The sequence below is a fragment of the Rhinopithecus roxellana genome, chromosome 7 (assembly GCF_007565055.1).
Source record: "Rhinopithecus roxellana isolate Shanxi Qingling chromosome 7, ASM756505v1, whole genome shotgun sequence".
Classification (NCBI taxonomy): domain Eukaryota; kingdom Metazoa; phylum Chordata; class Mammalia; order Primates; family Cercopithecidae; genus Rhinopithecus; species Rhinopithecus roxellana.
The window spans coordinates 43,349,350-43,374,136 of record NC_044555.1 but is presented as its reverse complement, the minus strand read 5'-3'; the positions used below and the strand labels follow the sequence as shown (position 1 = coordinate 43,374,136).

At 36.3% G+C, this 24,787-nt stretch overlaps 1 protein-coding gene across 2 annotated transcripts in view; it reads left to right on the top strand.

Moving 5' to 3' along the window:
• CHIC1 (cysteine rich hydrophobic domain 1) overlaps window positions 1-9,223 on the top strand; it is a 129,037-nt gene extending 119,814 nt beyond the window's left edge. Inside the window, exons 4-6 of one of the 2 annotated variants that reach the window (XM_030934482.1) lie at window positions 1,417-1,473; window positions 1,746-1,805; window positions 3,036-9,223. In XM_030934482.1, coding sequence (XP_030790342.1) covers window positions 1,417-1,473; window positions 1,746-1,805; window positions 3,036-3,086 — 168 coding nt within the window. In that variant the 3' untranslated portion in view covers window positions 3,087-9,223. The remainder of the gene's footprint in view (window positions 1-1,416; window positions 1,474-1,745; window positions 1,806-3,035) is intronic. The other variant, XM_030934483.1, reaches the window with a different exon arrangement.
• The last annotated feature ends 15,564 nt before the right edge of the window (window positions 9,224-24,787 follow it).

The following is a 24,787-nucleotide window of genomic DNA, read 5'->3' as shown; positions in this document are numbered from 1 at the left end:
TTAATGCCTTTTCAGGCACTTCATAAATTAAATTTTCTTTGGAGTCTGTTGCTCGAAAATTGTTGTGTCCTTTTAGAGGTTTTTTTGTTTGTTTGTTTTCTTTGTTGTTGTTTGTCCTTACATTGATATCCACATCTGCTGTAATTGCCACTTCATTCATTTCTGTGGAGTAGTTCCCACAGGGAAAGAGTTTTTCCTGTAGATGTATCTATAATGTTGGTTGGGTAAGGTGCTTTGGCTTTGGTTCTGCATGGGCAGCACAGTGTAGTTTCCTTTGATTACTTTGGCTGTAATCAGTTTCAGCAGTGTCTTTGAGTTCCTTAGTAGCTCAGGCTTCAGTTGATTGTGGAGGCTGTGGTAAGGCTTTGTTTGGGACAGCAATGCCAAGTAGACTGGTCCTCAAACCCCCAGATAGTGCATGTGGGCACTGGCATTGGCTTGCCCTGAGTATGTCAGTCTTCAGACCATGGGTGGGCCATGCAGGTGTAAAAAGTGGTGGCAGCAGGCCCTGAGTGGGCCAGTCCTCAGGCCCTCATTCAGGGCATGCAGGTCCCAGTGGGCCAAGAAGCTTGCTCCCAGGCCAGATAGTCCCTGGGGCCCTGGGAGGAGCACATAGGTTCTGGCAGTGTGTGCAGTGAGCCAGTGGGTGGGTCTATTAGTTCTCAGGTAGGGCACACTGGTATTGGCAATGTCCATGATGAGCTAGGCAGGTGTCATCTTTTATTTTAATGTTTTGAAAAGTTTTTTTAACATTTTGTACTCCCTACAAAATATACAGATTCTAAATAAAGCAACTCAGTCTCTGTCCCCCTCTTTGCTACATTACTGCTTCTCTGATTTATATTTTTCTAAGTATAAGTTTTTCCACTGGCTGTTTTAACATGTTCTTTTCAGTGGAAATTCTGATATATGTTGGCTTGCTTTATTCAGCCTGTAGACCTTGACTGAATGCTATATGACAGGTATTGTGCCAGGAGCTGTGGTAGGAAAACTTTCCATGAGAAATTAGATTAGCTTGGCATTAGATGATTATTTAAAGTAATTTTATGACAGTTGTGTGAAAATTTAGATTAAATTCATAAATGAACTACTGTCTCAAGTTAGTATATTGTTTAGGTTTTCACAGTAGTCCAGTGAATGTCCTCACAACACAAAGAAATTCATACATATTTCATTTTAGAAAACATATATAAAAATATGATTGATTGATTGATAGGTAGATAATCTTATAATAGTCATTCAAAATTTTACGCCTTTTTAGCACTTTCTGCCACTTATATTGCTTATTTCTCATTTCTAATAGAAAAACAAGGAGAAAGTAATGGGATATTACAAGTAGGTAGAAAAATATAGATGCACATAGTTTACACAGCTCTTCAGGTCATCTTGTAACAAAGTCTTGATCATTTTTCTTAGACCAGAAGATCAATTCAGAAGTTAATAGAATGGGAAAATAACAGATTATACCACAAGGTAAGAAATTTTAAGCAAATAAGTGCCCCATTCATGTATTTGCAGTATTAAATTGAAAAATAAATACAAAATGAGAATTTTTTAGGCCACAAAGGAATGGATTAGAGAACTAATACTCAATTTTTAATATATATTCTTTACAAGGTATTTTTAAGTGCTCTGTTTTGTATCCTGTACTTTTCCTGGATTGTTTTCAGTGATTTATTCAAATGTATAGGTTGTAATTAGTTTAAGTTAATATAAAAATTCTTAACAAGACTATACTTTCTTAGCTTGCTTTGCACTGGAAGTTGACTAAGAGGAAATGTGAAACTAGCAATATGATGGAGTATGTAAGTATGAGGTTGTTTTTAATTATTTTTTGATTCATTCTAAATGTACCATTTTCCTGTGTTTCTCATTTGTCAACTATTCCTTCTTTTTTTCTTCTCAGCCAGAACTTTTGTCCATTGAAATATAGAGTTTTCTTCTATCTTCTTTAGATTTGTAACCAATCTAAAATATCTTGAAAGCTAACAATCATTTAGATCTTAGAAAAGTTTCAGTTAGTATGCTAAAATGAAAACATTGTACAACCTTAATCATTTAACATAGGCACAAACCATAGCATGTGGTGGTGGGGAAAGCTGCTGTTGAACAAAATGTTTCTAAATGTAATCTTGTCAAAACTTGCATAAAATAAGAGTTGACATCTGCATTCTGGATTCCTATTAATGGCTTTTTTTTGGCTGACATTTAACTTTTAGTGAAGAAACTGTAAGGTTCTAATTTTTGTTTTAACTGAAAGCTATACAATCTTAGTCATAAGACATAAATTCACATATAACCAATGTGATCAATTTTGCATAATTAATATTGAATATTAAATTTATCCAAACTTCCAACATGTAGTATATATTTAATAATAAACATTCCATGTGTGTTTCATAAGTAAGGATTATTATCGTATCTCTCTGCACTTTGAATAATTTTGGGGAAAATGTGCATATGACCACAACTCTTAAATTCATTATAGATAAAACAGTCAAAAAATATCTGAGTTTTTTAAAATTATATTTCCAAACCTTTTGTAATTAATATGTTTTACTCAATCCATTTGGGCACATTATATTTTTCACAACTTGTGAACGATAGTAATCTCCAACTAATATCAGTTGCTTTAATTGAAAAATATATAGATCTAATATAAAGACATTTTTTAATCTGTGTAGCATTTTTTTAAATCTCTACTTTGCTAACAAAAAGATAGGGGTGTGGGGGGAAAACATAATATAATAGAGTTTGCTCCTCTGAACCTAAACAAATAGTTATTGTAAATCAGATAGTAAAATCTGTTAGCTACAATAAGTAGTTTTGTTTGCCAGCTTAATTTTTAAATTGCCAATCTAATAACAACTTGTGGTTTAAGTTCTTTACATAATTTTTCATGTATTTCACTTACTTTATATGGTGTAGAATTGAAATATTGTGCTATGAAAAACGATTATAGAGTTTCTGGGTTATTTGTAAGTTATATTAAATGAAAAATATTTTGTAAATATATTCTTGTTTTTATTTTACAGGTAATACTAATAGAATTCTTACCAAAATATCCCATATTCCGACCTGACTGAGGAGTTTTATCCAGTCACTTCTGTGTTACCTGTCATTTCCTACCCTTAGTGCCTTGTAGATTTGGAATGAAGATGGTCTTCTTTGCTGTGTTCAACTTATTCTTTATAATGGTAGAATATTCTTCTCACTCTTTTGTGTTGGTTTATGAAGAACATTTGCACATCTTTTTTGTCGTTAAATGAGGCTTGTGTTTTGCACTCTCAATTTTAAATACACACACTTGTGTGTGCATATATATATATAGATAGTTGCCATTAAAGATAAATCATCAGTGTTGGTGTTTAAAAAACAAAAACTTGTTCTGAGCATGCTGCCTTATAATTTTCATATTCATTGTTTCTAAACTCGCATCATTTTTCTAGGCTACTTGATGCTCTGTAATCCCTTACTGGACGAACTTAAATAAGCTTTTGGTAGCTCTTAGAAATGGTTTTACTCTGCTTTTAAAGGACATGCAATTAATGGCACTGGTTTTGTCCTGCACTTTGCTTTATCACTTATGTTAGTGGATAAAATACTTAAACTCCTAAAGACTTGTAAATATTGCCTCTTTGCATAATGTAAAATGTGGTATGCCATGGTTTACATAATGTAATATTACTCTTATTGTATTGCCAACCATTTTACGTAAATTCTAATATGAATGAAGTTTGCAAGCATCCCTTTGAATGTAGAGACTGCTAACATGCTGTTTTATGGCAAGGCCATAATGAGTATGTTAAGAATTTCAGGTGTAGGGCAAGGTTGCCCTTTGTAACAAGTGGATTAAAATTGAAATTATTATCTCAGATATTCTGTATTGCACCTGAAACCATGACCTTTATTTTTCCATTTCATTTAATAATTTCCATTTTGTTCTCTACTCCTTCCCACAAAAAAATTACTTGACATCTGACACATTTCACAGTCTCACTATCCTGCATTTATTAGCCTTTTCTTCCTTTGAAAATACACACAATTATGACCTTTAAGGAGTATTTTGAGATTTCAGATATCTTCAGAAGGTATCTAGACCCTCTTGAAAGCCATTAATGCCTTTCTGCAGTTCTGATATTCTAGTTTGAGAAAGAGAGAACTAATTGAGAAGCTGTAGCTAAAGAGTATATAGCAGCTGATTCATAATTGAAAAAAATTCTCAGTTCTGTTTTTGAAGATCTTTTATAAAACATTAATGAGGAAAGACAAGTGTTTAGACAAAATTAGTTTATAAATTCGGCACATATGTAACATTTATTTGGTACATATGTCTCTATTTTTCTCCACAACTAAAATGATTGCTAGCACCACACAACTAGAATTTGAAAATTCAGTATAATGAAAGCTTTACATCACATTAATTCAACTACAAATGTATGCCTGTTTGCAGGCATTATTTGTAACTCATAGTGCTAAAAATAAAAGTGTCTAGGGCTCAATAATATTTTGTCATCTTACTCTTACTGCTTTTAGTAAACCTTTTAGGCAAGATTCATCTCAGTGAAGTGGACAATCATTTATTTATACAAGGTCAAGCCTTTTTAAGCCACTCTTAAAATTTATGCCTAATTTGAAATCCATAGTCCTTGACCAGTTTTAAAAAGAGAGAAAAAGAAGATACTATTTGTTATGTGATTATAATTGTGTGCACAAACACTTTTCCACCTTCCTCTGTGCCCCATTACCTCTATGCCACTCAGCCACCCCAAATCTCTAACCTTTAATAATGTGTGTGCCTGCAAATATCATGTGTTTGCCTGCTGCAAAATTCAAGGTGTATTTTTATAGACAAGGTAGAGGCCTCTGAAAATGTATACCAAATGTCTTGTTTTATAGCTAAGGTCAGGGAAAAATTGTATCTGAGGTTTATGTTCCAGCTAATGTTATCATATTTATGCTTCAAACTGTGATATTTTAATACCAAAATTGATTTTCAGCATAATATAAAATGTCTCATTATCACTGATAGGATAATTGCCTTTAAGTGTTAATCCTTAGAAGTCTTATTTTTTTTTTTCTGTAACCTTAGAATTTGATCATATGATAGTCATAGGAACTTTTTCTGCCATGTATAAATCACAGTTGGTTTTGCTCGAAGAACAGCAGGAAGTGATGAATTGTTTCCATGAAACAATTATTGAGAATGGGAATAGAGTGTATCTGGAAATAACATGGTATAATTCAAGTTACAGTAGCATTTGTCACAAAAACCATTTGTCAGCATGTGTAAACTTAATTTTAAAGCCTATTCTAATCACTCAAGTTTGTTATTTTATGGTTCGTTATGCTGGTTGACTCATCTTAGTTTCTCCAACTACCCAAAAAAATACCAATTTTTTTCCTCTCTTGTATGACTACTTTTTCAAACTGTTTTTCTTTGCAGGGGGCTGATTAGCAATTGAGTATTTTGTAATGTTTGCGGGCAGTGGTGCTTTGTTTTCAGTGAAATTGGTTGCAGTGAATGCTAAAATGACACAGCACACTGGTGATTTAATTCCTCCCCCATGGAGCCTTTTTTCTGTTACGCTTAGGATAGAACATACTTGTAATTTTCCATTAGGTTAGTAACATACTTTTGTGAAAGTTGTTTTTAGACTGAAGAAAGTAATTTTGAATTTCTTTGTTACATAATATTCCTTTATGAAACTTGTGATAGTTTCCAGAGCAAAACAACATGTATTTTGCCAAAGTATATAAATCTCACAAGGCTTTGAGGTTACAAGCTAAGATTGTCTTTTTTAAATTAATGTTCCAGTGTTTCTCATTTGGCCCAAGATTCTGGCTTAATAAATTTGACCAACTGCCTATTTTTAAGCTTGTCCTAAAAGCCAATAACATGTTTATACCTAATAACTAATATGGACAAGTGTTATTTACAGATTTATTAACTCCATCCCAGATACATCTCCACTCTTTGTTCCCTCCTAACACTTATGCTAGTTTAGGAAAGAGACCACTGTAGTAAAACTTTAGAAGAAGATGGAGAAGTGCCTTGTCTTTTTAGAACAAAGATAACACATTACGTGTAAGGAAGCATAATAAATGAATTGGTAGATTATTAGATTGAAAATCATCCTTTTCAATTAGGTTTAAGAATGTTTTGCTGGTGTATTATCTTTTATTTATTATGTAAAGCCTCTTTCCTTCCTTTTCCCCAATCATGATATATTAGTGACAAAATATTATAGAACCGGACTATTAGTCACTTAAAAAAACAGTATAATTCTAAACATGTAATTGAACATGTAATTTAATTTAGTTCTGGAAGGACAGTTGTCTTTGATTAAAGCCCCACCAAAACCCATTTAAGTATTTAATGTACATACTATTCATATTATGGCCTGTAAACACTAATATCTGAGCAATTAAACTCATCTACCATTTTGATGAAATTTGAATAAGTTTAAAAACATGTAAGCCTTTGAACAGATGTGTGAAAGCTTTAAAAGATCATTAGCATTTTTATTTTGTTTACAAATAAGCTTCCATTTAAAATAAATAAAACCTCACTACTTGAACGTTAAGCTCTCAAACAATACTGTATTAAAATGTACTATATTGACCTAGGAGGATATAGAAATTATATTCACCTGATTAACTGGAGCAGTTTCACATAGTGGAAATACTTTTTTGCTAATTTGATTATAAGTGCTCAAATTTATTGAAATTAGATTCTCTTATGCCTATAAAAGTATACTTTAAAAATATTTTGCAACAACTGTCAAATTATTTGGGTTCCTTTAAATAGCAAACAGTTGGGAAATGTTCCACAAAAAATGCATAGGTTTTATTAATACCTGTTCGTGTAGTATGTGGACTAAAACAATTGATATTTATCTGTATGTATAAATGAATGATCTTATCTTGCCCCAAATTTTTCTTACCTGATTCTGAGCCAGCCTTTTTGCTTTGATGGCACCCTGTGAGTATGTTCCATTTTCTGTGAACTTTGTCAAATTCATACAATATGAGGAAATGATCTAATATTGTGGGCCCCAGGCAGGTCATCTTAGTTGCATGTCTGTCTCTTCTTCTGTAAAATTATGGGGTGGAACCTAGAGCTGGACAAAAAATTAGAGATCACTTAACATTCTGTGATTCAAAGAATTCTTAGGACATTTTTACTCTATAGAATCTCAGAATGATTACTCTCGGATCTACTGTTCTTGGTGGAAACTCTCACAGTGCCTTGCATGCAGTAAAAGTTTGATTTGCCTACTGGCTGCTGGCTGATGTGTGTTAAATTATCACACAGACTCCAAGAACCTGATGCTTGCTAGACCTTAGTTCCCCAGTGATGCTAAGAGTAAATGTAGTTTTCCTAGGAACTGAGCACTGAGGTCTGTGTGCTTTGCCTGTGTAGAATCTGTCTATGCAGTTGGTATTCAGGCAAGAATTATAGCTGTAACAACAATGGAAATATTGGAGGACCCACTTTTGCATTTATGTAAAGATTTCATATCCTATCCAACATTTACTTTAGTGTCTAATCAAATTCCATGCCCTCAAAAAGATCTGTTGGAACAAATTGATAAAATTAGGTGGAAAGGAAAGTGGTATGGGTCTCAAATGCAAGTCACTTCTGGTTTAATTATTGGCTCTGCTGCTTAATTCCTCTGTACCTCACGTCCTCATTGTTGAAGTGGGGACAATAATCTGGACCTACCTCACAGGGGAATTGAGGATATTTTCATATATTAGTGTGCTTTGAAGTTGACTGAAAGATATACTGGATATCATAATTATATAATTTCTAAATAGATTTCTTTAAATCCATGCTGTGTTTTCTTTCTCAGTCAGGTCCTACAGAATGACTATTGCAGTTGATCTGTTGTTTTAATAGTAAATTTTGTTATTAATCCCCTATATGTTAAAAGTGGGTAATTGTATTATGTTAATACATATTTAGGGAGGAAAAGCAGGTGGATATAAATCGGTGGTTCCCAACTTCAGCAGATGATAGTAGTGGAGGGTATCCTTGATCTTTTTGTAATATTTCAAAAAGTATATTAGAAATTATATATTTACCCATAATATTCCTGCTTCACAAGCCAATTAAGACATTGAATTTCCATGCATCTTGCCTATATTCTCTCTATTTTGTGTTATCACTGCTTACTTATTAAAAACTGATCAAAAGCTGTGAACGGCAGTATGTTTTTGATTAATAATAAAATAAGCCTATTATGTGCAACTTATTAAATACTTGGAAACATGGGAAAAAGAATAATGAAGGGATTCTTATGGTAAAAATGTTGGGAACCACTTTTGTAAAGGAACTAAGATTATTTGACCCTCTCCACAGATTGCTTACCTAGTCTCTAAATAATGAAATGCGTGTGTTTGCGTGTTTTGGCTATTTTAGGCTATATAACTCAAGGTGAAAATTTGCCTTCAGTTTTTTTTCTGTTTTAGAATATAACTGGTCTAGTTTATTTAGGTGTGTACATGTTGCTCATATATACACACACATAGAGGATTACAAATGTGGAAAATGTTATAATGTCATATTATAGCATTGGACTAAATATCAATTTCTGACTCTTAAAGTAGTTCTGTATATAAATTCAACATAATAATCAAGGCAATAATTTCTCAAATGTTCTTTTATTTCTTTGTTTTTATCTCGACATTTTTTTCTATTTTTTTCTAGTATGCAAATAGTGTAAAATTGTTTTAATGCCTGGACTTTGAAACAAGTAACAAGTGTTTGAAAGTATATAATCTACAAGCGAATTTGCCCTCCTTGGACTAACCACATACAAATATTAATCTGGCTGCAAGAACAGGATATCCAGGTAACTAGAGGGTGGGCATTGATAAAAATATCTGGTGGAGAAGCCTAGGATTTTGACTTTTTGTCAGAGGATTCCTGTTGGGACAGCTTTACCAGAAAAGAATAATAGTGGATATGATCGTCCAAACTAAGAACTTTCATGCATCTTGCATTGTTACATAGCCTGTGGAATGAATTCATTTTTTCTCCCTTGAGTCCAAGAATGACTTCCCTGGAAAAACTTAATCTATATACAGCTGTGCCAAAATGAAGGATACCTGCCTCTCTGAAACTTTCACTGCTGCTTCTGTCATTGTTCACTTGTCAGATAAAATTTTATTATCTCAGGATGCAAACTTAAAATAAAGTGTAAATCTATGTTAATGAATTGAATTCTGTGTTTTTTTGATGCATCTTCCTTTCTTCCCTTCCCCATGTGTCCATCCTTATAAGGCAATTAATTGAGGCTTCCTTTTAAAAATTGCATTTTATATCTGGCCTTTTCCCACATATACTAGTGTTATGTTCAGTCCTGTAAGTATTTTATGCTATAAAGACATGCCTCAGAGAAGTGTGAATTCAGTTCCAGACAACCAAAATAAGTTACACAAATTTTGGGGTTTCCCAGTGCATATAAAATTTGTGTTTACACTATAATGTAGTCTCCTAAATATACAATAACATTATTTCTTTAAAAAAGTACACACCTTAATTTAAAATATTGTATTGCTAAAAAATACTAGTGATCATCTGAGCCTTCCATGAGTCATAATATTTTTGTTGGTGAGGGGGTCTTGCTTCAATGTTGATGGTTGCTGACTGATGGGGCAGGTCATTGCTGAAGGTTACGGTGGTTTTTGCAATTTCCTAAACTAAGACAGTGAAGTTTGCCATATTGATTGATTCTTCCTTTCACAAAAGATTTCTGTGCAGCATGCAATACTGATTGATAGCATTTTACCCACAGAACTTTCAAAATTGGAGTCAGTCCCCTCAGACCTAGCTACTACTTTATCAACTAGGTGTATGTAATGTTCTAAATCATTTGTTGTCATTTCAACAGTATTCACAGCATTTTCACCAGGAGTATATTCCATCTCAAGAAACCACTTCTTTGCTAATCTATAAGATGAGCATCCATTCAAGCCTTATCATGAGATTGCAGCAATTCAGTCACATCTTCAGCTCCACTTCTAATCCTCTTGCTGTTTTTACCACACCCGCAGTTACTTCCTCCACTGAAGTGTTGAATCACTCAAAGTCATCCTTGAGGAGTTGGAATCAACTTCTTCCAAACTCCTGTTAACATTGATATTTTGACCTTCCATGAATCGCAGATGTTTTTAATGGCACCTAGAACAGTGAATCCTTTCCAGTAGATTTCCAATTTAATTTGCCCAGAGATTGATCAGAGGAATCACTATCTATGGCAGCTATAGCCTTACAAAATGTATTTCTTAAAACTTGAAAGTTGAGTTACTTGTTGATCCATGGGTTGCCAAATCGATATTGTGTTAGCAGTCATGAAAACAACATTAATTTTCTTGTACATCTCCATCGGAGCTTGGGTGACTAAGTGCATCATCAGTGAGCAGTAATATTTTAGAAGGAATCTTTTTTATTCTGAACAGTAGGTCTCAACAGTTGGCTTAAAATAGTAAGCCAGGCTGTAAACAGACATTTGTTATTCTATTTGTAGGACACAGGCTGAGAAGATTTAGTGTAATTCTTTTTTTTTTTTTTTTTTTTTTGCTTTTTATTTTTTTTTTTTATTATTATTATACTTTAAGTTCTAGGGTACATGTGCATAACGTGCAGGTTTGTTACATATGTATACTTGTGCCATGTTGGTGTGCTGCACCCATTAACTCGTCAGCACCCATCAACTCGTCATTTACATCAGGTATAACTCCCAATGCAATCCCTCCCCCCTCCCCCCTCCCCATGATAGGCCCCGGCGTGTGATGTTCCCCTTCCCGAGTCCAAGTAATCTCGTAATTCTTAAAGGTCCTGGGATTTTTGGAATGATAAATGAGCATTGGCTTCATTAGCCCCTAACAAGAGAGTCAGCGTGTCCTTTGACGCTTTGAAGCCAGGCATTGATTCCCCCTCTCTAGCTATGAAAGTCTTAGATGGTGTCTTCTTTCAATATAAGGCGGTTTTGCTTACATTGAAAATATGTTATTTAGTGTAGCCAACTTCATCCATGATCTTAGCTAACTCTTCTGGATAACTTGTTGCTTCACCTTGCACTTTTATAGAGAAAACTTCTTTCATTCGACCTTATGAACCAATCTCTGCTAGCTTCAAACTTTTCTTCTGCTCCTTTCTCACCTCTCTCTGCCCTCATAGAATTGAAGAGAATTAGGGCCTAGCTCTGGATTAAGCTTCGGCTTGAGGGTGTGTTGTGGCTGGTTTGATCTTTGATCTTCTATCCAGACAACTAAAACTTTCTCCATATCAGCAATAAAGCTGTTTTGCTTTCTTATCATTCATGTGCTCATGTGTTCAAATAGCACTTTGTATTTCCTTTAAGGCCTTTTTCTTTGCATTTACAATTTGCTAACTCGTGAAAGAGGCCTGGCTTTCACCTTCTCTTGGCTTTTGACATGCCTTCCTTGCTAAACTTAATCATTTCAAGCTTTTGATTTAAAGTGGAAAACATGCACCTCTTTTTTTCACTTGAACATTGAGAGGTGATTGTAGGGTTATTAACCGGCCCAATTTCAATATTATTTTGTCTCAGGGAATAGGGAGGCCTAAGGAGGGAGAGAGCTGGAGAAATAGCACATCAGTGGGGCAGTCAAAACACAACATTTATTAAGTTTGCTATCCTACATGAGTGCAGTCCATGAACCCCCAAAACAATTACAATAGTAACATCAAAGGTCATTGATCATGAATCACCATAACAGATTTTAATAATGAAAAAGTTTGAAGTATTTTAAGAATTACAAAAACGTGGCACAGAGACATGATGTGAACACATGCTGTTCAAAAAAAATGGTGCCAATAGACTTATTCAATGCAGAGTTTCCACGAATCTTCAATTTGTAAAATCCACAATAACTTCAGAGCACACCAAAATGAAGCACAGTAACATGAGCTGTGCTTGTATATTGTGTTTGGAGACCTGTGTCGTTCCCAGCATTTGGCACTTGGCTAAGTAGGAAGTTATTTCTAAATGACTTTGCATTTACCCTGCATAGCTACCTATAAACTGTAAAATTTAAGTATAAGTATAGTTCCACCTTATGGAGCATAAATTTTTAGTGCAAGGTTGTGGAAATGTGAAGCTACTTGGGAAACGTTTTGACTCTTCATCAGATTGTGTAAGAAATTCAAGTGTTAATATCTTCTACTTCAGTTACTACTCAAGTTGATTTTATGCAATAATAGATTTTTTAAGGTTATGCCTAATTTTTGCAAACTCAAAGTACAACATATACAAGACAAACATTAATATTTCCCAATATATTTGGTAATTTTACTGAATATTTCGGAAAGACTATAAATTTCAAAATGTTAAAGCAGAGATGACAACACACTTAAACCTATATAAAAGTTTCATAATGCTTTGTTTAAAATTTTTTTCAAAGCTTTATTATATGGATGGGGCAAAAAAAGCATACTTTTATTGATGACTTAGATGTGAAGTAGAATATGCTATGCGGATTAAGAAAATGTGGCACATATACACCATGGAATACTATGCAGCCATAAAAAAGGATGAGTTTGCGTCCTTTGTAGGGACATGGATGCAGCTGGAAACCATCATTCTTAGCAAACTATCACAAGAAGAGAAAACCAAACACCGCATGTTCTCACTCATAGGTGGGAACTGAACAATGAGATCACTTGGACTCGGGAAGGGGAACATCACACACTGGGGCCTATCATGGGGAGGGGGGAGGAGGGAGGGATTGCACTGGGGAGTTATACATGATATAAATGATGAATTGATGGGTGCTGACGAGTTGATGGGTGCAGCACACCAACATGGTATAAGTATACATATGTAACAAACCTGCACGTTATGCACATGTACCCTAGAACTTAAAGTATAATAAAAAAAAAAAAAAAAGAATATGCTATGCGGGAAATAGTGTTACATTCAACTTTACTTTGAGGGCAGAAGCCACATGACATTACATGTATTATTAAAATACTTAATGCTTCATAAGATACTTCACTTACATAAATGTAGGAAATTCTCTGGAGGATAGTAGAATGCTCCAGTTATAATTACTAGGAATTTGAGTTAAAATCCTTGGTCACCTAGGTTACCTCTAGCAAAAACTTAGTACACTCAGTGAGCCTAATTTTGTCTGTCATACTCAAGGTAGGAGGTTGAGCTAGATCAAGGTTGTAAACTGAGCTGTATCCAGTCCTCAGACATGTCTTTTTGACCTACAGAATTTCTTTTGCACATCTTAACAGACTGAAAAGTCTTCATATAGAAATCCAGATTTCTGGCTTTCTTTGAATTTCACATATGGACAATAAGCTAGAGCTGAGTAACAGCCTGTCCCTTTTAGATGGCAGATTTATTTTCTGTTTTGCCATGGTCACCACTATTCCCTCTTATCTTTCTGAAATCCAAGTTTTCTTATGATTCAGTTAAAAGGAAAGCGAAAGATTTCTTGAACCCATGTTTCTTTCAAAATTGAAAAAATACAGACCATGATAGCTACATATATTCATTACAAAAATTGAGGGTGATGGAAATGGAGCGACTGCTGTGTGTGTATGTGTAAGGGAAGCATTTTAAAAATGACCTGCTTCATTCACTGTTATTTGGTGATTGTGGGCACTTGATTTCATGATCCCTGAGATCCCTTAGACAAAATCTCTAAAGTCTCATCTAATTCTGACATTGTGTTTCCATGAAACGATTCTTAGAACATTGGGGTATTTGAAATCATTATGCCTTTGAAAGTGTGTGTATGGTGATGAATGGATGCTGTTTATGAAACTTGCTAAGCTTCCAAATAGAATAGTGGCATCACAGACCCCTTTTAGTGAAACATAACCACAAGCTGGCAAGACCAACACATTATTTTAGAACCATTTTTTTACTTTGTATCTTTTCAACAAAAGTTTGGACAGCCACCCAAAGAAGCGTTGGCCTTGTTATCTCCCAAGAGTGATACTGCCCAAGGTGATATTAACATGGTTTAAAAAAAAAAAAAATCTCTTAGGTGAGAATCTATAAAACCTGCCTTTTATTTTCTTATGTGGATAAGACTACTGACTGGAATTTTTTTCTTACACTACATTGAACCAATTTGGCATTAATCTAAATGAAAATTTTTTATTTCAAAAATAGGCTTAACTCATTAAGTTTAGACACTGCAACCAGGACTAAATTAGGGGTTTTTTCCCATAAGACCTGTATTAGGGTCTGATGAATGAGAAATATGGCTATTAACAGAATTTTTTCTTTATTATAAAAACATATTTTCTAATAGAAGCAATTATGAAGAAAATTAATATCTCTCATTAACCAAACCACCTACTACCATTTTAATGTTTTAAAATTGCACTGTATTATTTTGTGTTCCAGGATATATGTGCAGAACGTGCAGGTTTGTTACATAGGTAAATGTGTACCATGGTGGTTTGCTGCACCTGTCAACCCATCACCTAGGTATTAAACCCCGTATGCATTAGCTATTTATCCTGATGCTCTCCTTCCCTCCCCACCCTGACAGGCCCTGGTGTGTGTTGTTCCCCTCCCTGTGTCCATGCGTTCTCCTTGTTCAACTCCTACTTATGAGTGAGAACAGGTGTTTGGTTTTCTGTTTCTGTGTTCGTTTGCTGGATGATGGCTTCCAGCTTCGTCCATGTCCCTGCAAAAGACATGATCTCATTCCTTTATATGGCTGCATACTATTCTACGGTGGATATGTACTACATTTTTTTATCCAGCCTATCATTGATGGGCATTTGGGTTGGTTCCATGTCTTTGCTATTGTGAATAGTGCTGTAATAATCATACATGTGCATGTATTTTTGTAATAGAATGATTTCTAGTCCTTTAATAGTAATAGTTCCTTCAATAGTAATGGGATTGCTGGGTCTATTCCTTTACTAGTAATAGTTTCTTTAATAGTCATGGGATTGCTGGGTCAAATGGTAGTTAACTATATTGTCTATTGAATATTGGTAGTTACCTATATATTAACTACCAGTAACTATATAACTAGCAGTTAATTATATTGTCTATTGAATACTGTTTTTACAGTTTAACATTTTCCCATATATCTATTCTTCAAAACTAAATTATGGTTATATAACAACACAATGTATGAATATATATTAATTTCATTATTTCCCATTATTTGGTATTTAGTCTGTTTTCAGTATTTTGCTACAATGAATAATGACTTTATGATCATCTTTATACAGAAATATTTGCCTCAATCTGATCATTTCCTTCATATTGGTTTCTATAAATTGATTATTGGTTGAATGGGTATGAAGTCTGTATTGCAAAATTGATTTAGGAAAGGCGTGGTCTCCCATTCTGAAACTGGTCATGTGTTCTGCTGGATAGAAGAGGAGAAATAAGAGCAGGAATTAACAGACACATTACTTAGAGCAGATAATTTGGTCTGGGTGCAGGCAAAAAAAAATGTAGGGATAAAATGGCCATCGCCAGCAGCTAAGAGTAGAATAGAGTATTCTTGATCCTCCAATCAAGAGCACATGAAATACCATCAACCCTCAGCCCTGCAGAACTGTCACTATAAATCAGTGAAAGAAATTATCAGCTCTTGAATTCTGATTTACAGAGCTCTGATAGCTGAATAGCATCAGCAAGAGAGAGAGAGAGAGAGAGAGAGAGAGAGAGAGAGAGAGAGAGAGAGAGAGAGAGAAATGTGTCAGTCTGTAAATATCCCCCTCCCATATTTCAGCAATCAGATGGGAAAACAAACTGCTTACTCCCCTCTCCCAAACATCAACCACAGACTTTAATGGCCATTTTCCCTCACTACTTCCCTTGAAGATTTTTAAAATTTGACTTCACCTGTTGAAGACTATGAACAAGCTCTCTCCTCACATATTACTTGCCACATTCTGGGCCCTCTAGGATTATTTTACACTTCCCCTAACATGGCTGCCTCTTTCCTGCTTTATCCATTCTTGAAGGTAGGCATGATTCAGGGAAAGGAGCACTGGATTTAGTATAACTGGCTTTATGCTTCTGGGCTGCCATTTCTTTCTCTAGAAAATTTTCAGAAAGTAAACTCTTTTAGCCTTGATTTCTTTTGTAAAATAGGAATAATCTGACCTTTTAAATAGAACTGTAATGATCACCTGCTGGTTCTTATGTTAGATATGTTGACCATTCAAAACTCTGCCAAGGTAGAGGTTAAGGGTTGTTTCTCAGTTCTTTTTAGTTAGGGGCACGCCTCAACTTTTGGGTCATTCTTTATACACCCATCATGTGCATGGTTCCCTGCCATGTCTATGCAGCATGTGATCCCTACCTTCTGGAAGCTAACCCTCTAAGATAGCACAGTTCATTGATTCATTCTTTCATTTATTCAATCAATACTTTGTGAGCAGTTACTATGTACTAGGCACAGCATTAAGCATTATTCCCACACTGTTTTGTTTCTCCAGAGACTATATTCTTAGCCACCACGCTATTGTGACATCATACACTCCCTATGAATATATACATATACATATTTAAATACTTCATATACACAAAACACTTGAATAAATGCATCTAATGATACAGCATATTAAGTAGCAACTATATTGTTTCTTGAGAAGCTTTGCATTCTGCTTTGTATTTCTTTAATAAAACATGTTTGAATCAGTATAGATTAGAAAGGAATTATTTGATAGAAGGTGGAGAACAAAAGTGGATCCAATCAACCAGCAGAACACTGAGGTATCTGAAAGTCTGGTTCTCATTTCTCTTGTCTGAGAAAGCATCCTGAAGTACTTGCAGTTTGACAAGAGGTTTCACAGATGAAAAGTGGGTAGCAATGCAGATATTTAGAGTGGCATAGATAATGGTCAGAATGTAAGGCAGAAGGAGATCAAAGGAGACCACAAAATGTTTTCAAAAGATAAATCTTCCATTTTAACTAAACAAAACATTTACACAGAGGTCAAAGAAAATAGAATTTGCTTGAGAAATAAAGAATTGCAATTCGGCAAGAGGAGGCAAGACGGCCAAATAGGAACAGCTCCAGTCTGCAGCTCCCAGCGAGATTAACGCAGAAGGCAGGTGATTTCTGCATTTCCAACTGAGGTACTCGGCTCATCTCATTAGGACTGGTTAGAGAGTGAGTGCAGCCCAAGGTGGGCAATCAGAAGCAGGATGGGGTGTCACCTCACCCAGGAAGTGCAAGGGGTCGGGGAGCTCCCTCCCCTAGCCAAGGGAAGCCTTGAGAGACTGTGCCATGAGGAACCATACACTCCAGTCCAGAAACTATGATTTTCCCATGGTCTTTGCAGCCCACAGACCAGGAGATTCCCTCGGGTGCTGATGCCACCAGGGCCCTGCGTTTCAAGCACAAAACTGGTCAGCCATTTGGGCAGACACTGAGCTAGCTGCAGGAGTTTTTTTTCATACCCCAGTGGCACCTGGAATGCCAGCAAGACAGAACTGTTCACTCCCCTGGAAAGGGGGCTGAAGCCAGGGAGCCAAGTGGTCTAGCTCAGTGGATCCCACCGCTACAGAGCCCAGCAAGGTACAATCCACTAGCTTGAAATGCTCACTGCCAGCACAGCAGTCTGAAGTCGACCTGAGATACTCGAGCTTGGTGGAGGGAGGGGCATTCACCATTACTGAGGCTTGAGTAGGAGGTTTTTCCCTCACAGTGTAAACAAGCCACCAGGAAGTTCGAACTGGGCAGAGCTCACCGCAGCTTGGCAAAGCCTCTGTAGCCAGACTGCTTCTCTAAATTACTCCACTCTGGGCAGGGCATCTCTGAAAGAAAGGCAGGAGACCCAGTCAGGGGCTTATAGATAAAACTCCCATCTCCCTGAGACAGACCACCTGGGGGAAGGGACGGCTGTAGGCAAAGTTTCAGCTGACTTAAATGTTCCTGCCTGTCGTTTCTGAAGAGAGCGCCAGATCTCTCAGCACAGTGATCAAGCTCTGCTAAAAGACAGACTGTCTCTTCAAGTGGGTCCCTAACACCCATGCCTTCTGATTGGGAGACACCTCCCAGGAAGGGTTGACATACAGTAGAGCTCTGGCTGGCATCTTGTGGGTGCCCCTCTGAGATGAAACTTCCAGAGGAAGGAGCAGGCAATCTTTGCGGTTCTGCAGCCTCTGCTGCTGATACCCAGGCAAACAGGGTCTGGAGTGAACCTTCAGCAAACTCCAGCAGACCTGCAGCAGAGGGGCCTGACTGTTAGAAGAAAAACTAACAAACAGAAAAGAATAGCATCAACATCAACAGGAAGGACGTCCACTCAAACCCCATCCAAAGGTCACCAATATCAAAGACCAAAGATAGATAAATCCATGAAGATGGGGAGAAACAGCACAAAACGGCTGAAAATTCTAAAAACCAGAACTCATCTTCTCCCCCAAAGGATCACAACTCCTCCCCAGCAAGGTAACAAAACTGGATGGAGAATGAGTTTGATGAATTCACAGAAGTAGGCTTCAGACAGAGGATAATAACAAACTCTTCCAAGCTAAAGGAGCATATTCTAACCCAATGCAAGGAAGCTACAAACCTTGAAAAAAAAGTTAGATGAATTGCTAACTAGAATAACCCATTCAGAGAAGAACATAAATGATCTGATGGAGCTGAAAAACACAGCACGAGAACTTCGTGAAGCATACACAAGTATCAATAGCCGAATCAATCAAGCAGAAGAAAGGTATCAGACACTGAAGATCAACATAATGAAATAAAGTGTGAAGACAAGATTAGAGAAAAAAAATGAAAAGGAATGAACAATGCCTCCAAGAAATATGGGACTATATGAAAAGACCAAACCTACGTTTGACTGTTGTACCTGAAAGTAAACGGGAGAATGGAACCAAGTTGGAAAACACTCTTCAGGATATTATCCAGAAGAACTTACCCAACCTAGCAAAACAGGCCAACATTCAAATTCAGGAAATACAGAGAACACCACAAAGATACTCCTCGAGAAGAGCAACCCTGAGACACATGATCATCAGATTCACCAAGGCTGAAATGAAGGGAAAAAATGTTAAGGACAGTCAGAGAGAAAGGTCGGATAACCCACAAAGGGAAGTCCATCAGACGAACAGTGGATCTCTCTGCAGAAACCCTACAAGCCAGAAGAGAGTGGAGGGCCATATTCAACATTCTTAAAGAAAGAATTTTCAACCCAGAATTTCATAACCAGCCAAACTAAGCTTAATAAATGAAGGAGGAGAAATAAAATCCAGACAAGCAAATACTGAGAGATTTTGTCATCACCAAGCCTACCTTACAAGAGCTCCTGAAGGAAGCACTAAATATGGAAAGGAAAAACAGGTATCAGCCACTGCAAAAACATACCAAATTGTAAAGACCATCGACACTATAAAGAAACTGCATCAACTAATGGGCAAAATAACCAGATAGCATCATAATGACAGGATCAAATTCACACAGAACAATACTAACCTTAAATTTAAATGGGCTAAATGCCCCAATTGAAAGACACAGACTGGCAAATTAGATAAAGAGTCAAGACCAATCGCTGTGCTGTATTCAGAAGACCCATCTCACGTGGAAAGACACACATAGGCTTAAAACAAAGGGATGGAGGAATATTTACCAAGCAAATGGAAAGCCAGAAAGGGAGGGGTTACAATCCTAGTCACTGATAAAACACTGTAAACCAACAAAGATCAAAAAAGACGAAGAAGGGCATTACATAATGGTAAAGGGAACAATGCAACAAGAAGAGATAGCTATCCTAAATATATATGTACCCAATACAGGAGCACCCAGATTTACAAAGCAAGTTCTTAGAGACCTACAAAGAGACTCAGACTCCCACACAATAATATTGGGAGACTTTAACACCCCACTCTCAATATTAGGCAGATCAATGAGACAGAAAATTAGCAAGGATATTCAGGACTCAAACTCAGCTCTGGACTAAGGAAAACTAATAGACATCTACAGAACTCTCCACCCCAGATCAACAAAATATACATTATTCTCAGCATGTCATGGCAATTCTTCTAGAATTGACCACATAGTTGGAAGTAAAACACTCCTCAACAAATGCAAAAGAATGGAAATCATTTAAAAAAAATATTTTGGACCACAGTGCAATCAAATTAGAACTTAGGATTAAGAAACTCACTCAAAACAGCACAACTACATGGAAACTGTACGACCTTCTCCCGAATGACTACTATGTAAGTAACTAAATTAAAGCTGAAATAAATAAGTTATTTGAAACCAATGAAAACAAAGACACAACGTACCAGAATCTCTGGGACACAGCTAAAGCACTGTTTAGAGGAAAATACATAGCACTAAATGCCCACAAGAGAAAAAAGGAAATAAAGAAAAGTGACACCCTAACATCACAATGAAAAGAACTAGAGAAGCAAGAGCAAAAAATTCAAAAGCTAGCAGAAGACAAGAAATAACTAAGATCAGAGCAGAACTGAAGGAGATAGACACACGAAAAATTCTTCTAAAAAATCAAAGAATCCAGCAGCTGGCTTTTTGAAAAGATTAGCAAAATAGACCACTAGCCAAACTAATGAAGAAGAAAAGAGAGAAGAATCAAGTACACACAATAAAAAATGATAAAGTGGATATCACCACTGATCCCACAGAAATACAAACTACCATCAGAGAATACTATAAATGCCTCTACGTGAATAAACTAGAAAACCTAGAAGAAACGGATAAATTCCTGGACACATACATTCTCCCAAGACTAAACCAGGAAGAGGTCGAATCCCTGAAAGGACAAATAACAAGTTCTAAAACTGAGGCAGTAATTAATAGCCTACCAACCAAAAAAAGCCCAGGGCCAGATTCACAGCTGAATTCCACAAAAGATACAAAGAGGAGCTGGTACCATTCCTTCTGAAACTATTCCAAACAACAGAAAAAGAGGGAATCCTTCCTAATTTATTTTGTGAGGGAGGCCTGCATCATTTTGATATCAAAACCTGGCAGAGACACAACAAAAAAAGGAAATTTCAGGCCAATATTCCTGATGAACATTGATGCAAAAGTCCTCAATAAAATACTCACAACCAAATCCATCGCAGCACATCAAAAAGTTTATCCACCATGATCAAGTCGGCTTCATCCCTGGGATGCAAGGCTGGTTCAACATTCACAAATCAATAAACGTAATGCATCACATCAACAGAACCAATGACAAAAGCCACATGATTATCTCAATAGATGCAGAAAAGGCCTTTGATAAAATTCAACAGCCCTTCGTGCTAAAAACTCTCAGTAAACTAGGTAATGATGGAATGTATCTCAAAATAATAAGAACTATCTATGACAAACCCACAGGCAATATCATACTGAATGGGCAAAAACTGGAAGCATTCCCTTTGAAAACTGGCACAAGACAAGGATGCCCTCTGTCACCACTCCTATTCAATATAGTATTGGACGTTCTGCCCAGGGCAATCAGGCAAAAGAAAAAAATAAAGGTATTCAAATAGGAAAAAAGGAAGTCAAATTGTCTCTGTTTACAGATGACATGATTGTGTATTTAGAAAACCCCATCGTCTCAGCCCAGAAACTCTTTAAGCTGATAAGCAACTTCAGTGAAGTCTCATAATACAAAATCAATGTGCAAAAATCACAAGCAGTTCTATATACCAATAATAGACAAACAGAGAGTCAAATCATGTGTGAACTCCTATTCTCACAATTGCTACAAGGAGAATAAAATACCTAGGAATACAACTTAAAAGGGGTGTGAAGGACCGCTTCAAGGAGAAATACAAACCACTGGTCAAGGAAATAAGAGAGGACACAAACAAATGGAAAAACATTCCATGTTCATGAATAGGAAAAATCAATATCGTGAAAATGGCCCTACTGCCCAAAGTAATTTATAGATTCAGTGCTATCCCCATCAAGCTACCATTAACTTTCTTCACAGAATTAGAAACAACTACTTTAAATTTCATATGGAACCAAAAAAGAGCTCATATAGCCAAGACAATCCTAAGCAAAAAGAACAAAGCTGGAGGCATCATGCTACCTGACTTCAAAGTATACTACAAGGTTACAGTAACCAAAACAGCTTGGTATTGTATTAAAACAGATATAGACCAATGGAACAGAACAGAGGCCTCAGAAATAATGCCACACATCTACAACCATCTGATCTTTGACAAACCTGACAAAAACAAGCAATGGGGAAATGATTCCCTATTTAATAAATGGTGTTGGGAAAACTGGCTAGCCATATGCAGAAAACAGAAAATGGATTCCTTCCTTACACTTTATAGAAAAATTAACTCAAGATGGATTAAAGACTTAAATATAAGACCTAAAACCATAAAAACCCTAGAAGAAAACCTAGGCAATACCATTCAGGACATAGGCATGGACAAAGACTTCATGACTAAAACACCAAAAGCAATGGCAACAAAAGCCAAAATTGACAAATCAGATCTAATTAAACTAAAGAGCTTCTGCACAGCAAAAGAAACTATCATCAGAGTGAATAGGCAGCATACAGAATGGGAGAAAATTTTTGCTATCTATCCATTTGACAAAGGGCTAATACCCAGAATCTACAAAGAACTTAAACAAACTTACAAGAAAAAACCAAACAACCCCATCAAAAAGTGGGCAAAGGATATGAACAGACACTTTTCAAAAGAAGACATTTATGCAGCCAACAAACATGATAAAAAGCTCATCATCACTGGTCATTAGAGAAATGCAAATCAAAACCACAGTGAGATACCATCTCACACCAGTTAGAATGGCGATCATTAAAAAGTCAGGAAGCAATAGATGCTGGAGAAAATGTGGAGAAATGGGAATGCTTTTACACTGTTAGTAGGAGTGTAAATTAGTTCAACCATTGTGGAAGACAGTGTGGTGATTGCTCAAGGATCTAGAACCAGAACTACCATTTAACCCATCAATCCCATTACTGGGTATACACCCAAGTGTTATAAGTAATTCTACTATTAGGACACGTGCACATGCACACATATATTTATTGCAGCACTGTTCACAATAGCAAAGACTTGGAACCCACCCAAATGCCCATCAATGATAGACTGGATGAAAAAAAAAAAAAGTTGCACATATATGCCATGGAATACTATGCAGCCATAAAAAAGGATGAGTTCATGTCCTTTGTAGGGACATGGATGAAGCTGGAAACCATCATTCTCAGCAAACTAACACAAGAACAGAAAATCAAACACCGCATATTCTCACACATAAGTGGGAGTTGAACAATTAGAACACATGGACACAAGGAGGGAAATATCACATACCAGGTCCTATTGGGGGTCATGGGCTAGGGGAGGGTTAGCATTAGGAGAAATGCCTAATGTAGATGACGGGTGGCTGGGTGCAGCAAACCACCTTGGCACGTGTATTCCTATGTAACAAACCTGCACATTCTGCACATGTATCTCAGAGCTTAAAGTATAATTTTTTAAAAATTACAATTCATGTATATTGAATCATGGCAATCCCAATTAACATCCTCTTATAGAAGCTCAGGAAAGGTTTTTTTTCATTATGGGCTGTCCATAAAAAGTTGTCTTCAAAGACAGTTCATTGGTTATGCGGGAATCCTAAATTGCAAACTCATTCTGATTGTTTTATTAGGGTACTCTCAACTGAGAGATGTTAAAGGCCAGAGGATACTGACTTCTGTTATTATCCAAGTCTATTGGAACATCCTGTGGCTTTACTCAGCATGTGAGGATGCAATCATCTCACAATCTCCTGACTCCACTTTAAAGTCTTAGCCTTAATACATCCTTTTCTTTCATATTTACCTCTTTTGATCAATATTTTTTCCAGAAAACATTGCAGATCAATTAGTGAGTCTGATTTTTTCCCTCACTGCCTGGATGGGCCTGTCTTAGGGAGTCATGACTTTTGTTGAAAGATCTCAATGTCTAAAAGTGTGTATGGCTAGACTGGGCCACATTTGAATAATGAGATTTTGAGGGGAGTGCTCTCCAGTCTGCTTAGGTCCCAAAAAAGTTGTCAAATCAGATGTCTTTTCTGAACCATAGGCTTGATTGACCATATTGAGCATCCTGGCAACCATTACTTTGGTTACCCTGTTATTTCTAAGCAAATTTGGGTGAGGAATAATATAAATAACTTAAATATTACAACAAGAACAACAATGGTGACAATAACCACAGTAATGAGTAACAAAAGTTGAAGACTGAATTTTGGCCATGTTCTGATGTTAGAGGGTAGTCAGCTGATGAGATCAAAAAGCCAAACATTTTAACACTGGATACTCTAATTTCCTATTTAGTATGCGCATGGGTTTTTCCAAGTTGATCTCTACTTTATTAGAAGTACTTATCCAAGTGTAGCAGTGGGTATTGGCTACAGTGCAAACACATCCTTGCTCAACCATGATACGATTCAAGGTAACCATTGTACAAGGAAAGAGAAGGCAAAAACCAAGCATATAGAGAAAGCAATATATAACAAGCTGAATATTTCAGGGAGCTTATTCACATACAGGGTGTTGTTGGGTGAGCAGTCAACTTCAGCTGTTGTCTGCTTCACTTCCAGGTCAGAGGAAGCTTTAAGTTTCTGATTGCTTCTGAATTCCAGAAAGCAGCAGGATATTTTTTTACTGAGAAACATGAATAAAAGAGCCAATGCCTTTTAGTTTGGCAGCGCTGGAATTGGTAAGGAGGATCTAACAGGGACATTTCCATGGAGGTTGAAGGATATCCTGTTGTAAATGCCTCTTGCAACAGAGAAAAATCACCAGGCTAAA